Source organism: Fistularia commersonii, chromosome 33 (assembly GCF_037954325.1).
Source record: "Fistularia commersonii isolate RoL2024-O1a breed Wild chromosome 33, RoL_Fcom_v1.0, whole genome shotgun sequence".
NCBI lineage: Eukaryota > Metazoa > Chordata > Actinopteri > Syngnathiformes > Fistulariidae > Fistularia > Fistularia commersonii.
The window spans coordinates 4,927,767-4,944,523 of record NC_141316.1 but is presented as its reverse complement, the minus strand read 5'-3'; the positions used below and the strand labels follow the sequence as shown (position 1 = coordinate 4,944,523).

The 16,757-nt window shown below is 39.8% G+C and overlaps 2 protein-coding genes across 3 annotated transcripts; one reads left to right on the top strand and one right to left on the bottom strand.

The window, feature by feature from the left end:
• Positions 1 to 8,800: 8,800 nt before the first annotated feature.
• Positions 8,801 to 12,181, bottom strand: LOC147214743 (solute carrier family 2, facilitated glucose transporter member 11-like). Its single transcript, XM_086140620.1, has 2 exons — positions 10,700 to 12,181; positions 8,801 to 10,604 (listed from the first exon to the last, which is right to left on the bottom strand). Exons 1-2 carry the CDS (start codon positions 12,026 to 12,028, stop codon positions 10,554 to 10,556), a joined length of 1,380 nt encoding a protein of 459 aa, XP_085996746.1. The 5' UTR covers positions 12,029 to 12,181; the 3' UTR covers positions 8,801 to 10,553.
• Positions 12,182 to 12,509: 328 nt separating this feature from the next.
• On the top strand, positions 12,510 to 16,059 carry LOC147214742 (uncharacterized). Of its 2 annotated transcripts, none has more exons than XM_086140760.1 (7): positions 12,510 to 12,556; positions 13,151 to 13,297; positions 13,564 to 13,725; positions 14,431 to 14,533; positions 14,887 to 15,040; positions 15,150 to 15,288; positions 15,414 to 16,059. In XM_086140760.1, coding segments are annotated over exons 1-7 (807 nt in total). In that variant the 5' UTR covers positions 12,510 to 12,554; the 3' UTR covers positions 15,514 to 16,059. The 2 variants fall into 2 exon arrangements, with proteins under 2 accessions (XP_085996886.1, XP_085996887.1); XM_086140761.1 differs by having other exon boundaries at positions 12,523 to 12,556; positions 13,564 to 13,719.
• The last annotated feature ends 698 nt before the right edge of the window (positions 16,060 to 16,757 follow it).

Sequence of the window (16,757 nt, the reverse complement as noted above, 5' to 3'; positions counted from 1 at the left end):
ATTAGCTCTCTTTACAAAAGCCTTTTTTTACTGCAGCCATTTTGAATCGGAACAAACTAATCTGTGATTGACAACAACAATTCGTATCTTGTTTTAATGCACAAGCATTAAACACAAGCCAGTGTCTCTCAGAGCTGAGATAAATGCAGAAGGTTGCGTCAAGAAGGAAATTTGTATTGTATTCATGTATTGGTCGTCGATTCAGTCTTTACAATGACGTAATGCAAAGACTTGTGATAATATCAAACAATATTTGTTATTGTCGTGAGACACAAGACTTGGCAAAGACTGAGCTGACGGGAGCGCGCCACAACTCCAGTAAAACTCATTACGACTCCAACTTTCAGTTTTAAGTCTGCCACTGGAAAATCGTAAGACGTCAGCTCGGCATTACTCACAATTTGCAACAGCTGCTGAACAGGTTGATCCAAGCGCCAAGTTCTAAATGAAATGCACAGGATTTTATTTGCTCAACCAGTCATACAGCAGGCTCATCAGTCTTTCCGCATCGAAATTCCTACTCAAGAAGTCGCTCTTTTTTTTACTATCTTGGAATAAATAGAAATGTTTTGGTGCTACATTCTCCAATATTGCAGTGTAAGGCAATACGGACTCTGAATCAATCAATGTCTTGATGTATCGTGTCTGCTAATCATGATTTTCTGTATGTATTGTTGACGATGGAACTGACACAGGAGAGATGTGAGCATTATGTGCTGTGCCGAAAACAAATTCCACCAACGCTGTTGTGTGGCCTTTAACCTTCTCCAGGCAGATGTTGCAGATTTGTGACAGCCAAATATCAGATTTTTCCTGCAACTACAACTTAATTTGAGCCTGAGAGGGTTAATAAATGATTCTCTAAAATTCGAAATGTTCTTGTGTTTCTCATCCATCACCTTGCTTATCAAGTAGCCTGACTGAGAATGTGCAGGCCCTCCTGCACAACATGTCCAGTCGTCATTGACCTACAGCACGGGTGGGCAATTATTTTGGCTGGCGGGCCACATTTCATATCTAATATTTAAGCGTGGGCCAACTAGGAATGTAAATTGAACAAAATGAAAATTATAATTGAAATTTTTTGGCATTGTATTTCAACTAAAAAACATGAATGATCACATAAATGTAGCAACATTATTTTGTCTGTAATCATCCATACAAAATTAAACAAAAGGAAAAAATATGGTGTTTCCAAATTCGATATTGATTGAAAATAATCATTAAAATATTCAAAGAAAATAGGTCAGTGGGCCAGATAAAAAAGCAAAACTGGCCGGATATGGCCTTAAAATGCCCAGGTCTGACCTACAGTGTCTTTGTATTGCAGGTATTTCTATTTTTCTTCTTTCTTCTTTTATTTGTCATCATCCGGCAATAGCTCAACTGATGGCTTGTGCGATTAAAGAGCAATCAAGGCAGGCACCCACATGCACTGTGCAGGAGGAAACTGACAAAGGCAGACCCACTGAAATGAATCCACTTGGGCGGAGGACATGAAGCGAAGGCTGAAAAATTAACTCATTGGTGCAGAAGAATCATGGCCTTTACCGTTTAATATCTTCAGGCAGAGGCCACTTGATACAGGGCCACAGGATAACAGAAAAGAAAAATATCAATGTAAGCTGTAAGAGGGAAGGAAGATATTAGAGGTAAATGCAGGACCCTGGTGGGTTATCATTTCCTCCGTGACAAAAAAATGACATGAGCTAAATCTAGACAGCAGGTGGCATGAAGTGAGCCCATTGAGGTGGAGGAGGTGAGTATCAGAAAGTATTTTCAGGGCGATCAGATTTCATTTCGGATTGTATTGCAGTTATTCTTCAGCTTGCTGTCATTCAGTCTTATTTCAGAGAGTTCCATTCAATTCAAATAATTCACCAAAAAGGGGTTTCATATGAAGGGAAGGTCCATTGCTATGGAGGAAAACCATTTTTGTAAACAAAAGCTGTTTGCTTCTGCCAAACAGACAGGATGAACCCCATTATTTTTTAAAGTAGGAGATTAGAAATTAGGCTGAAATCTTGAATCGATATAAAGAGCTTTCCTGGATTACTATTTTTGGTGGCAGGATCTCCAGTATTTGCATTGTTCCAAGTGTCATATTCCGTTCCCATCACAGCCTGAAAAATCAGACTTATGAAATGCCCCCTTCTGTTGTTTTTTTTTAGTTTTTTTTTTTTTTTTTTAATAATCAATGCCTCCATGTAATGGCTAAAGGATACCATGGATTAATGAGAGTATTTTGGTGAGTCATGCAAGGAATATTTTCTTTCTTTCCCCCCCATTGCCCCCCGACACACACACACACACACACACACACACACACACTCACACATACACACATACACACACTCACACATGCGCCCAGTAGAACAAGCTCATCTCTCTTCCCCAATCCTCCGTTGTCAGTGTTTTTATTCCATAATTACTTTTTTCTCCCCACATCTTTTCCTCAGTCTCCCACTCATTTTCAGCACCAGCATTACACGTTTTATCTGGCAGAGGGTCTAACCAGAATTTTCTATTTATTTATTCATTTTCAACAGCCGATGGTGTTTCTGTCAGGGTGACCATCTGGCCAGTCTGACCAGCTGGAATCTGGCTTGGAAGGGTCAAACAAGGGCGTCCAAGTTCCGCTGTTGTGACAGACATCTTTGTTTTTCAATTACCAGCAATCTGAGAATATTTTCAAGAAGAAACCTGACAAAAAATAATGCAGTTATTGGAAAAAAATCAATCCTTATTCATGGGACTTGCTCAAGGTTTTTCTAAATTGAAATACAGTGCCAAAGATAGAAAGCATCACATCAGTCTGGGTCAGATTGCTGTTTAATTCCAGGGGAGACCAATCAGTTTGTTATAAACAAGCCAGGGACTGTTACACCAGATGCACATTCACTTTTTCCATCTCCAATGGCTTCGATATTCAAAATCTGGCTCGTGTTATCTTGCTGTCAGAAAACAAAACATCTTCTGAGCATCAACCACAGGTGCTTAAAGCAATTAAAATATTGCAAAAACATATCTGCTGTGAACAGCGATAGCGATGATGTCAGATATAATTAGCCATATATATGGGGTACGTTTCAAAGCCTCCTCCAGGGAGTTTATCAGGAGGAAAATGTTTCCATTGCTCAAAACAACATCATATTGTTAATATCTGAAAAAGATACAACAGGAATCAAATCGAAGTTCTGTTAGTTGTTAAAATCGGTCAAAGTGCCAATGTAAACCCTGCCGAAAGAAAGGAAAACAATAATTATGATCATAAACTCTTCTGGTTGAATTTCATCTTGCCTCAATCATCTAAAGACATTTTAGGCTGAATGTATAATTTAAAATGTGAGTTAAATTGAATGGTATGATTTGAAAATTTACACCATTAACCAGACGTTAATTTGAACGGCACCTTCAAATTAATTGAGCACAATCTTATCATTATCTTAATATGATACATTTGTACAAAAACGTGCCAAAAAAACCTCATTAGATGTTTTGATGGTGAGAAGCGCTGTCAGGTCAAGCAACGTGACATTATAGGATAAGAGTTGACAAATAAGCCATTAAGATCATTACGAGATTAATCCTCTTGCCTTCCAGGGTCTTCCAGACCTCCATGACTGCTATTGATTATGTCGCTTCAATTCCTCCCCCATTCAAAATGTAATTTCACTTCTACTCCTACTATAAGGTTTATTTCTCCCTGCATAAATCACCAAGATGTCAGCTGCACACAAACTGCAGTTTTTTTTTCCAGCATATCGTTGTATGCATCAGTCTTGACCATTACAATTTTAATTATATGAAAATATTAACCAAGCTTCTGTAAACTATGCATCTTTTACGCTGGTCTGACTTCAATTCTTTAGTGTCCATAACAGAGCATTAACTCGGAAAGATAAGACTGAATCTTAAAGTCACCCCAAGGGACGTCATTGTTGTTTCTGCATCGATAGCAAAGCAGAAGTTTGAGACAAGTCATGAAATTTACTGATACAGTGTTACTTTTAACAACCTTCTCCTCCTCATATTTTCAATTAAGAAATGAGAGCTGCTTTACAGGAAGCGGGAAACAGCTGGGAAATTTATCACCGTCTTTTATTACTCATGCTCCAAGACACTTTCCATGTTTAAGCCATTCTCTCTGGTTTAATCCACTGAGATGTGCTGATAAATGCCAGAAGAAGGATATAGATTTTTGATTCAGGATTATTTTGATCCATTCTACTGCACATTTCACCACAATTATTTAGTCTATTAGGATTTCTCTGAGGTCCGCAAGGAAGAATTTTGCAATTTTACTGCGTCAGATAGCTATCTTTTCCTTTCTGTTGCTCCCATCAGGGGTCACCGCAGCGAATCATTTGACTCCATCTTACCCTATGCTCTGCAAATCTTATCTCTGGTCTTTCCCTCGGCCTCCTGCCTGGCAGTTCCAATGCCAGCATCACTCTGGCCAGATCTTCACTCCTCTTAGCATGTGACCTTATCTCCGAAACATCTAACACGCGCTGTCCCTCTGATGGACTCATTCCTGATCCTATCCATTCTCCTGTCTCCCGATGAGAACCTCAGAAACTTAATCTCTGCAACCTCCAGCTTTGCTTGTCTTTTTCTCAGTGCCTCTGTCACTAAACTATCCAACATCGATGGATTCACCGCTGTATCCTATACCTTTCTTTTTATTCTGGCCGATACTCTTTTATCCCCAAATTACCCCTGACACTTTTCTCTGCCCGTTCCAACTTGCTTGCACACATGTGCACTCAAAATCCTTCACCTTCTTTATCTCCTGTACCCTTGATCCACATCCACTATTGTTGCAGAAAGTCATTGCTTCAAGAGGAAAATTTGTTGAAAATAAATTCCATCCAAAATGCGTTTTCTGTGCACAACAACCTTTGGTGAGTGTCAGTACCTGGGTCATTTATCCTCCTCATTCATGAAATATCTTACAAGAACTGTTGACATTCATTTTTTTCAGACCAACTGTCCATTTTCTTCCATGAGGTTTCCTCAAGGGCAAATGCTGCCTGTTCAGTATAAGTTTATTTTGTTACCGTCTAATTTTTTGGGTCACTGCCTAAACAAAAATGTCACCAAGAAAGGAAATAGTCTAGTAAAGCCTTTGTGTCAGTTAAACAGACTCATGAAGCGCCTACACAGATGCTGATGCCTCTATGACTCACCTGTGCTGCCTTCACCTATAAGCCAGAGGTCCTCTTTAAAAGCTAGATAATTTTATAAAGCAAGATAACATGGTATTAATGTGTTTATTAAAGTTCTCCTCTCTAATAACAAGAGTGTTACTTTTTTCTAGAATCTAATGTTAAACTGTGGCACCGCCATGGAGGTGATTCATTGTTTTCAAAATACAAATTTTTGGCCCTTTTCGAATTAATATTATGATGACAGCACTGCATCGAGATAACAGACAGGAGGGAAATGAAAAGTTTGGGGGGGAAATTGTGTGTTCATTCATTCTCTGCACCGTTTATCAGAGGAGCTGGAGCCTTTCTTTGCCAGCTGTCATTGGTCAAGATGCAGGGCAGCCCAGGACCCGTCTCTAGTTGATCATATCTTGAGATAAACAACCATTCACGCCCTCATTCACACAGGATACAGAGACATACAACCATTCTGTCCCTCATTGAAACATTTGGGGAATCCTGGGTCTCAAACAGCATGTTTTTGGACTGTGGCAGGAAACCGGAGAACCTGCAAAACGCAAACTCCAAATAGAAAAGCCCAATGTCAGGACCGAACCGAGGCTCCTTTGCTGTGAGGCTGGAACGCGAACGGTGCCACCTATGTTTAGTTTTGGATTTGATAGAAAAAACTAATAAAAATATATTTGTCTTGTAACTTTTCCTACTTTTCAGTGGTTCGACTGCCAACTTTCCTCATACGACAGCTGTTTTTTCCAAGCATATGTTGAGTCATCCTGCTACTTTGACTGATGAAAATGATTCATGCGATTCAAAGCGTTGTTCTATTGAGTCGCTGTGAGGAATTACAAATGAACTCTGTCACACAATTTATTACTCATTTCGGATTGTATTCTTGCACAGCAATGATGAAAGTGAAATATGATTGCGTCTTCGATGACAATGGTTCAGGATCCGCTGGGATTGTCACTTTGAGTAACGCATTATGAAAACTGTGACAGAAGCTGAAGGATTGATTTACACTGCTAAATGGCAAATGAACAGAAGGTTTCAAATTCATTATTTTATTGCATTTAGGCCAATAAAATCCTCTTTTTTGCTCATCACTGTAAAATTTTTACCTTTTTACCTGTATATTTTACAATTAACAATAACCATGTGTTTTTCTTTCTTAGCTCCATGTGCATATAATGTCCGCAATGTGTCATATTACCTTTCTACCTTTAGAGCAGAATGAAAATGAGACACATGAATTTCAATAATGCTACTTTTGAGCCAGTGTTTGCCGAAAGAATTTTCCCCTATGGGGATCAATAAACTATTATCTATTAAGTATTATCTTATTTTATCTTAATTTGTTGTTGGAGAGCTGCCGGCCTTCTCATTATGCAATAGTTTTCTTTCACCGCTAAATAAGTTATCTTAAATGAAGGCCTGATGAAGCAATTTTCTTCCTGTTATTTGGACAAGAAAATATTTTATATAATATAAGCACACTTTCACATCACAGAAAACACATGAGACTGAAAAGCTAAAATTAAGTGTTGGACAGGATCTAACCCAAAGCGCAGATCGACGCAGTTAGACCTGAGCAATATCTTCCAACATCAAACAGCAAGGCCAAATGTGTATCATTTAGAAATTAGAAAAGTCTGCACAGTAATCTCGTAATACTCAATCAAATTAAGTCTGATAGGAACACAAGTGAAATTTAAAAGAAGAGCAGTCACAAATCTGTGATTTTATTCTAACAGTACACATGAAAAACTCTGCAAGTTCAGATGACATCCCTCATTTATTGCTTCTCTGCTTCAGGTGCAGTGTTGTCATCAAAATGTGGAGTAAGTCTGCTGGGCTGTTTGATTAAAATTGTTTCTCGAGGTGATTTTCCTTTTTATTTGATGCGTCAAGAGTCAGACTTCCTAATCTTATCAAAGCAGCTGCAAAAAACTGAATTTTAGTGCAGTGCTGCCATCATCAGTTTATCATTAACACATGCAGAACCTTGAAACGTTTTATACTACCTGCAACAAAATTTTGTTTTCGTTCTGGTCCTGTCATGGCCGGCCATTTTCATCTCACAATATGACACGTTTCAGTAGGCGCTGACCTCAGGGGCAGGCCCCTGTTGGCATTTACCAAACCTGCCAGATGGCCTGCCTGGGCCTTCTGACAGCAGCTTTGTTGATTTTACAATAACAGGCTTTACACACATTTCTCTATTTTAATCCGGGTAAATAGCTTGAAAGTTTGCAGTCAAATGAAAACCGATGTGAATGTACAAGTACAAACGGCAAGTCCTGCCACAACTATTGTTTCAGAACTGCGTGATTTTATTCATCCAACTTTGGGGTCTTGACTTAATCGACAGGGTGATAGTCAAAGGAAGTCCTGAATGCCTTTCAGCTTTTTAAAAAACAAAGATTCATGATGAAAAGGAATCTGGTTCTGGCGACATGGTGGCGCAGTGGTTAGCGGTTCCGCAGCAACAAGATCCGCTAGGTAGCCTTTCCATGCGTCATACATTCCATGTGACGTGTGAATGAGAGAGTGAAGGGTTGTTTGCCTCGATATTTGAAAATTAGCAATCGCTATAAACACTTTGTTCAGAACACTTTGTTCGGTTGCATTTGTAACGAAACTGTGTTAAAATGTCTTATTCTATTCTGTTGGATTCTATTCTATTCTATCTAGAGTGAAAAGGGCCTATAACCAAAGTAGAACTTGGATAAAGTCAAAGTGTCAATTGAGAATTTCTTTTGTGGAAAAAAGTAGGATGACTGCACAACTATAACCCTGCAGTCAGAAATATGACAAAATGCAACTTATAAATCAAGAAAGCATAAAAATAATTTTAGTGATTTTGGCTTTTGTCAAGTTTCTGTTGAAAAACTAAGATGAAAATTGATGAGCGGTGTCCAAACACACAAACTCAGGATTAATATTGATCCTCTCATTTCGGCTCTTGGAGAAAGGTCAAATATGCAAGAGGGGACAAGAATGCCTGAGGTTCATTTTATTATTCACACTAAAGAAAGGAAGTAGTGACGAGGCCATCACTGTGGAAAAATATGCAGCAAAATGTACATTATGGCTTGAAATACTTGGGAAAAAAAGAATTTAGTGATTTTAAAATGTTGTACTGACAAGTTAAATAATAAGTTTATTAACTATGAGGTTGATAATGCTAACTGATCGATTGGATCTTAATGCCTGTATGTTATTTTCTTTTAAATAATTGTACATCTGTGCAATGGCCAGGAGGTCAAACAATGATTCTGACAGTTTCTTTATGCTATTTACTCGGATCGGAGGTCCTGGCCGGCTTGTGCAGCGGCATCGATGATGGTACTCTTTAATGAGTCACTGCGACCCCTCTGGCCACCATAGCCAGCTTATAATTATCCTTTATTAATCCCTCGTGGGGAAATTCATTCACTGCGATTAACCCATCATGGATGAACCATGAGCAGTCGGCTGCCATCCACCAGTGCCAGGGGAGCAGTTAGGGGTTCCGTATCTAAAGCACGCAAGGAGGAGCCGGGAATCGAACCAGGAATGTTTGGTTCCAAAGACAATTGTTTGTTTCCCCACGAAGGACGACAAAGAAACTTAACACATAGACATCTTTCATTTTTATGGCATCAAGTTGTTATGAGACAGTTGGTTAACAAACCACATGCTTGAAACAGAGACATAAGGGCATGATGTTTTTTTTCTCACCTAAGCACAGCCACTATTAAATACAGTTCAGATTCACATTCATAGTGTAACAAGCAACTGGAGACAGTTTGTGGTCACGGGTGACAAGCTTTACATATTCTTTATTGATGATTGCATTTCACAGAACTAGTTCATCTTGTACCCCCATGAGGGTTAGTGAACCAAGTTGAGTGGGTCCTGCATCTCATTTATGCTTTGTACACCTGTTTAAAATGCAGAGAGGCTAGATAAGAGCGCCACTCCTCTGCACCTCAAAACTAATCTATGAGCTCTACCACAGGCTAGTTAGATGGTGCAGAAAAAAATCCCAAACAACACATGTGAAAAAAAAACAAAAAAGAAATCCTCTATCCCCATGTCTTTCTTCCACGTGAGCATCGATTCCATATTATCAGGCTGTTCAGAAAGGATGATCCACATGGTGGAGGCAGAAGAAAACAACTGAAATTCAGAGACCTAAGTGCTCCAGAGGTAATTTTCTTTGCTTAAAGCCGCAATATTTTCTGTTTACTGTATGTATGAGGCTGTGTATGAGTGCATTATTTTGATTTCAACAGCTCAGTATCACTACCACACTGAGTCACTCTCCAACTGCACCCGCCATACACTTACATTGTCACACCAAATTATTTTAATACGAGTGGGCAGTTGGATTTTAGTGCCAGTGAGAGAACTCAGAATATGATGTAATTTAAACATAATTGAGAAAAAGCACTCACATTTGGATTTGACTAGCCGGCGAGGACAAAGACAACAGTACGTGACAGCATTTTAATTTAACATCTCATCAAATATTAGTTCCTCATGAAGAAATGCAATGAATAAATTGGAGGCAGAAAAAAAACTTACAATATATTGATACAATACATATCTAATACCTGAAAACAAAGGATTGTCACGCGTTGTGTGGAGAATGATTCCAGTTATTACATTTGATAAATACATATGTGACATGGCACAAATACACGGAGGTATACAAATATATATTATCTGTAGTGATACTGGGTCACTTAAATCCCTGTTTTTAACCTTCTTTAATATAAGATAACCTTCTTTGCCTCTGTTCATCAGATATAAGAGATTATCTCATTAGAAATAATTGTGACAATGGATGATCAAGTGGGTGGTGTGCAGAGCGGTATGCAAGAGCTGCGAGCTTGGGATTCAGAGTCATCACACAGGTTTTACAAATGTGATTTGTTGCGTGAATTTCTCATATTTATTTCAGCTCAGGGTAGAGAGACAGCCGAGACCGAGTTGTCAGTGGCGACATCTGCTGGTCTTTTTTAATAAAGCATTTACATTTTGAGGATAGACATCGTATACAGGTAGATTGTACAGCAGAGGAACGCAATGCCCATATATTTGTGTGTAACTATTGGATACATTCATTCAGTGCTTCTTTGATGCTGAAAGCATTGGCGTGGTAACGATTGTCGAAATAGAGTAAAATTACTAACCCTTGTCAGGACTGGTTGAGTGTTGATCTACCATTTCAGATTTACTTTATCCATTCACATACACAGTGATCTTGTCCTGTTCAGGGCCCTCTGTTCGGGAAATTTGGAAGCAAGTTTTACCAGCCACTGTTGATCCTAAATGGCTTCATCCACGGTCTTTTCCAGCTTCTCCTTCTTCCTTCCGTTCTTTCTATTAAACTCATCTGTAATTTCGGCCAGAGTTTTGCCTTTTGTCTCTGGCAGTGTGATCCTGAAAAACACAGCAGATGCTGAACACACAGCCAAAAAAGGCAGGAAGCAAAAATACCCGAGACTGTTGACAATAAAGGGGAATAACATTCCCACCAAAAACAGGCTTATCCACATGAGCGATCCAGCAATCGTGTATCCTGCTGGCCGAGATGACTGGTCAAAAATCTCGGCTGGTAGGATCCCTGTCACACCTGCAGGTCCCAGGCCAAAACTTAGGATGTAGGCAAACACGCATGCCATGCTGAGATAGGGCATCCCTGGTACCCCCTGGCTTTGGAGGAACAGAGCGACAGTGAAAACTACAATCCAGCATGACATTAGACTGTAGCCCCCAATAAGAAGATATCGGCGGCCCACTCGTTCAATCAAGAGGTTACTTAGTATAGAAGCCGTAAATTCTGATGCCCCTGTCCCGATGACTGCATACTGGATTTTATCTGAGGGAATGCCTGCTTTCAGAAATATGTACGAGGCGTAGAAGTAGATGGAATCGTTTCCACAAAGCATCATGGCGCTACTGGCGACCATGACAGTTCTGAGCTGTGCTTGGAGGTTTTGATCCTTAAAGAGGAGCAAGGGCATCTTGGCAGAAGTTGAAGAAGCGGCGTTCGCCGACATGGTCTGTTGCTGCTCTTGGAGCATTTCCTCCAACTCATTGACAGGAATCTCACCGCCACGGAGTCTCCTGAGTGAATGCATACACGCCTCACGGTTCCCCCGGTCAATGAGCAAATATCTGGGGCTTTCAGGAAACCAAGGAAGCATCAGAATCTGGATGAACCCTGGCACAGCATTGCTTGCGAGTAGATAGGGCCAGAGAGGATCTGTGCCCAACAGTTCTGTGATTCCCACCACTTGCCCCAAGAAAATCCCAAAAGCGGTGAAAACAGCAGAGGAAAAAGCCACGGCACCCCGAAGTTGTTTGGGTGCACTCTCCCCAAAATACATGGGTTGTATGTTCATGCTGACACCTGAGTTTATTCCCACTAGAAACCGAGCAGTGATGATCATCTCAAATGATCTTGCCAACTTGCATGTTAACATGAATAAAGCACCAATGAATAAAAAGGAGTTGTTCAGAAGGAGTGAATTCTTCCTCCCGAAGCGGACAGCCATCGGCCCAGCGAGCAATGCCCCCAGCAAACCTCCCAGTGGGAAAGCGGATACAATAACAGACCAGAAGAAGGTCACCTGGGTATTGTCCAAACCTGTACCCCAGCGTCCAGCATATGTGTCATTAATGAAAGCTTGGATGTAGGTAGTGGGTGCATTAATAATTGAGATGTTGTACCCATACTGGAAGGTGCCTCCGATTGCAGCAGAGAACACGGTCAGTGCAAGTGTCCTGACGCTTCCCGGGGAACTTCTGTCTTCTCCTGGCGGTGGAGACTCGGAGTCTCTATTTGGGCTCAAATGGGTCATTTCAGTGCGAGACCAGGATTAATCTTCCCTTTTGTCCTACAGCTTTCTATGTAGTCTCTATCAGTAATAGACAACCTCTTGGTTAACTACACGGAAATGCTTCATACCTTAAAAATAATCATTCACTCATTCTCAAGTCCTGCGTCTGTTTGAGGTCACATGGTAAAACAGTGACGGGTTGGACGTCGTACTTTGGCTTAGTTTCGATTAGCTTATTTTTCCCTGTTTTATATCTACAAGGTACTACACTTTAATGAAAGACGTGGTCACAAACATCAGTGCGTGAGATAAACCTAATCGAAAGCCAAAAACTATATTTTAAAATAGTCTTTAGTTTTATATTGTCTTTAAGATTTTAAATGCTCAAGGAATATGCGGGTTATGACTTCAAAAGTGGCGAAATGTTGTCCTGCAAGGCTAACATCAGGAATGTTTTTCCACTTTGATTGCTGCACCATTTGATTGGTTAAAACATCCATACGTCATCATTTTGCGACCCTTAACTGCCGTGGATTGATGAGTAGAAATGTAAGCTATACAAATATAACTTTGTATATCGTGATTGTTTTTTTTTTATATATATACATATATAGAGGAAATATCTGTTCCTGACTGAAGAGTAGCCAGGACATGTCATAGTGTCTTATATTACATATAACTGAACCGTATTTGTTTTGAATAAGACGCGGTGTGACCGGTCAGTTAATTAGCCAATGCTAGTTGTTGGGCGTCCAGACAGCTAATGCTCAAAAATTGTTTTAAAGTCACCTTAAATCATTAAGTTGTTTATTTTCTATCAGCTGTTGTCTATAATGCTAATAACATGTGGCTGGTAGTGTAGTAGTCCCAGGGGGTATTGTCGTAAAGGAATAACAACTGGTGTGTTAGTGTCGCTGTGACCTAGAAGTCCATTACACATGAAGCTAGATTCTGATTATTTTTTTAGTAGATAAAGAAAACGTTATCTGACTGTTGCTGATGAGCAATTGGTCGGCCGTCTGTTTTTTACGTCTAAAAAATGTGGCCCCTTGTTGCGTGCTCTGAGGATGTTAATGCAAATTCATATTAGGACTGTCCAGTCTTTTAAACGGTAACTCAGCTGTTTCCTACCTCGTTCAACAGGGCACCTTCTCCAACAAAGAGAAAGGAGGATGACAAACGTAAACAACGAGATAAAGAGAGATCAGGAGCTACAAAAGACAGCGCTGACAAAGAGCGGGGCAGAGAGAAGAACCGTTCCCAGCGAAAAGCTTCCACTGGGAGCAGCAGGTCACAATTCATTTTTTGTCAGAAAAACCTGAAAGTCTGTTGTGCTGTTACTTTGTGCCTTAATAATATTTATATCCTACCGCCTGGACAATAAAGACCATCAAGACCATTAAGTTGTTGCTTAGTAGAAATTGATTGCTGCATTTCTTTTAAAATGTTCTGTTCATATTTTACATCCCGACTTTTGTCGCATTGTACATCATCGGAGTCTGCATTGTGGTGGGAAAATTTAAACAGCTTGTTCATGTCAAATATATAATTTCCAGCTCCAGCTCCAGCAGCAGCTCAGGCTCCAGCTCTGGCTCCAGTTCCTCAGCCACTAGCCACTCTGGCTCTTCGAGCTCCCGCTCGTCCTCCTCCTCATCTTCATCATCCTCACCTAGCCCCAGCCGGCAGCGTCACAACAACAGACGACGCTCACGGTCAAAGTATAGGACTTTTGGATTTTGAAGTTGTTATTGTTTGGAAAGACTGCAGGGCACTGAGTTTCATATAAACAAACCTACAACAGAGTTACTTAGGTTTATAAATCATTAAATTTGCACTGATAAAAAGGAGATTAACAGTTTATGAGGGCATGAAAGAATAATTGATCCATTACCAATGTTTGTTTTTGAGGGGCCTCTTAGAGCAGTTTATATGGGAGGGCAGTGTATTGAGTTTTTGTTTGTATTTTTGGCGGACACATTCAATTGGCATGCAGTTATACAATTATTTCACAATTTGTTTTGGTATGATATAAGGGATGTGACTCATGCTCTCATGAGATATTTAATTCAAGGAAAAATGAAAGCAAACTTAGATCTACTTGTTAGTGAATTACCTTCTATAAACAAAAAAGTGGAATTTGTTTTGTTTTCTACTGATTTTTAAATTTATTTTGTGAGCTATGTTGGTGTACAAAAGTGTAAGAGAAAAGGTTTAAGAGAAATGTTACTATTATTCGGTATTTTTCAAAAGTTGATTAAGTAATTGATTTAATATCGCACCCTTTAATTTGACCAGTACTCTTCCTATCAGTTAAGTAGTGAATATTTTTCTGTTATGCAATTCATCCCATTACATATTGTAAATATGATATAGTCAACTGTTACTGTCACATTCTTAAGAATAATTAAAATTATTTTCCACAGGTCAAAATCGGCAAGCAAAGATGAACGGGAGCGAAGGCGGAGGAGTCCGACCCCCAAACCCACTAAGGTCTACCTGGGCCGGTTGACTAGAAATGTCATTAAGGTGAATGATTCAACACAGAAACCTACTGTATTGTTTTAACTGCTGAAGTTCTATACAATTTATGATTAAAGGATAGAGTTATAAAAGAAGTTTCTCATATCTGTTTTTTTTGGGAAATTTATTAATGTAATTCACCTTTCATGAATTATAAACACAACCTAGAACAGATGCGACGGAGGAGTAAACAGACTTAAATTTCAGTGATTTGGATTTTTTTTTTGCATTAGCATCTGGTCACAAATCATCAAGAACAGTCTTTGATGAAATTCAAGTGGTACATCCCACAATAAATATCAATATAAAAATTGATTAAAATCGATCAGATGTGGTCATTGCCTTTTTTTTGTTTGTAGGAACACATCCAGGAGATCTTCTCATCCTATGGCAAGATCAAAATGATCTATATGCCCATGAACCGCATCCACCCTCATCTGTCCAAGGGCTACGCCTATGTGGAATTTGAGACCCCCGAGGAGGCGGAGAAGGCGCTGAAACATATGGACGGAGGTGCAGGATGGCAGCAGATGCCGTCTACTTTAAATGATGAAGCATGAGAGATGGACAGATATCGAGCCTGTCTGGGATTATTATTAATGTCTTTACTGTGCTGGTTCAGGTCAGATCGACGGTCAGGAGATTACAGCTGTCGCTGTGCTTGCGCCCGCTGTGCGCCCTCCCCCTCGTAGGCCGTCTCCCCCACGCAGGATGCTTCCCCTGCCTCCAGCATGGCGACGCACGCCACCTCGAATGAGAAGGTGTGCAGCTAGTGACCGTACAAATAGTGTAATGTCTCTGTCCCAACCCCTTTTGACATGTACATACGGTTCCGTGTGTTCATTTTCTGCCTTTTTCTCTTGCTTAACACTGCAAATACTTCTAGAACACGGTCTCCAAGGCGACGATCCCCTGTACGCCGTAGGTCCAGATCTCCTGGCCGTCGCCGCCACCGGTCACGCTCCAGTTCAAACTCCTCCCGCTGAAGACCTTGAAACCCTCCTCTGGTTCTGTTCCTGTGTGTCTGCTTGACCAGCGTGTCTGAGTTTTTCTGGTTAACTGCTACTGAATTTATCCTTTTGCTTATAGTTGCTGTCATTGTACACTTATTTAAAAGAGATTTATGTAACGTTTCAAAACGGCCCTAAAATGGAGAAACTCCAGTGTATGTGTGATGACTTAATGTGGTGTTCCAGCCTGAACACTGACAAAGCACTTCACAAGTACAAATTGACTTGCTTGAAAACTGTCTAGTCCTCCAATTAATAGTAGTTCTTTAAGGACCAGGGCCAAGTCCCTTAGCTGACTGATGGCTCTTTAGATAAACTTGAGGGGAAAATCTTGAGAAACGTCAGTGACTGCTTTTTGCTTTGTCATGATGAAAGGCTAATTTTCTAGATCTAGACCATAACATGCTGAGAAAATCAGACACAAATAGAAGAATTAAAAAAAAAAACATATTTGGTCAGAAGTATTCAGTGCCTCTGCACTTTTCAGTTCAATTACCATAACCAATGAAAAGAAAAGAAAAAGATCTACATTGTGTTATAAATGACTGGATTACTTCCTTACAAAAGTCATGTTTGCTATAATAACATTTCTTGGTAGAACATTAAAATGTGAAACAATTCCAGTGACTGTGCAACTTGAAATGTGAAGTTTAAGGTTATATTGTGATTATTTTCAGTTGGATGTAATAGAAAAGGTTTGCCTGCTAATGAGTGTTTTCTTATAACGTGTAAAGAAACACAGTATTGATATCAAATTATAATGTTTATTATTAGTCTATTATTAGTGTGGCAGCGACACCATTGTGGCCTCATACCTGCCACATGGCGGCCTGTTCCTTCACTTGCACTGTTGGATTTTGTCCTGTCCGCAGTGAAAAAAAAAAGAAAATTCAGAGTCTCCAAGGATATTGTGTTATATTTACCGCAGAGCAGCAGGTACTGAAACTCGTCAGAAAGACTATGCACTTACAAAGCTGTTATTTGTTTAATTGCAGTTCTTCAATGGTTATTTAGATAGATGTGCTAATTCAAAATTTGACAGTGGTTTTGATACTGGGGTACAAGATTCAGGAAAAAAAAAAATCTCTGTTTCAAGCTGACCAAATGCAGCAGCTGCTGTTTTTATGGAGTTTCCCTGTTTGACATGTTGCTGTTTTGCAGCTATTCATTACATAACAACAGATAAGCAGATGCTTCACAGTGCATCACTACAGCACTAC

Coding starts and splice junctions, on each gene's coding strand:
- LOC147214743 (XM_086140620.1), bottom strand. CDS start 12,028: ATGACCCATTTGAGCCCAAATAGAGACTCCGAGTCTCCACCGCCAGGA. Junction 10,605..10,699: donor TGTGGATAAGCCTGTTTTTG/GTGGGAATGTTA, acceptor TGTGTTTTTCAG/GATCACACTGCCAGAGACAA.
- LOC147214742 (XM_086140760.1), top strand. Junction 14,534..14,886: donor TGACTAGAAATGTCATTAAG/GTGAATGATTCA, acceptor TTTTGTTTGTAG/GAACACATCCAGGAGATCTT. Junction 15,041..15,149: donor GCTGAAACATATGGACGGAG/GTGCAGGATGGC, acceptor GTGCTGGTTCAG/GTCAGATCGACGGTCAGGAG.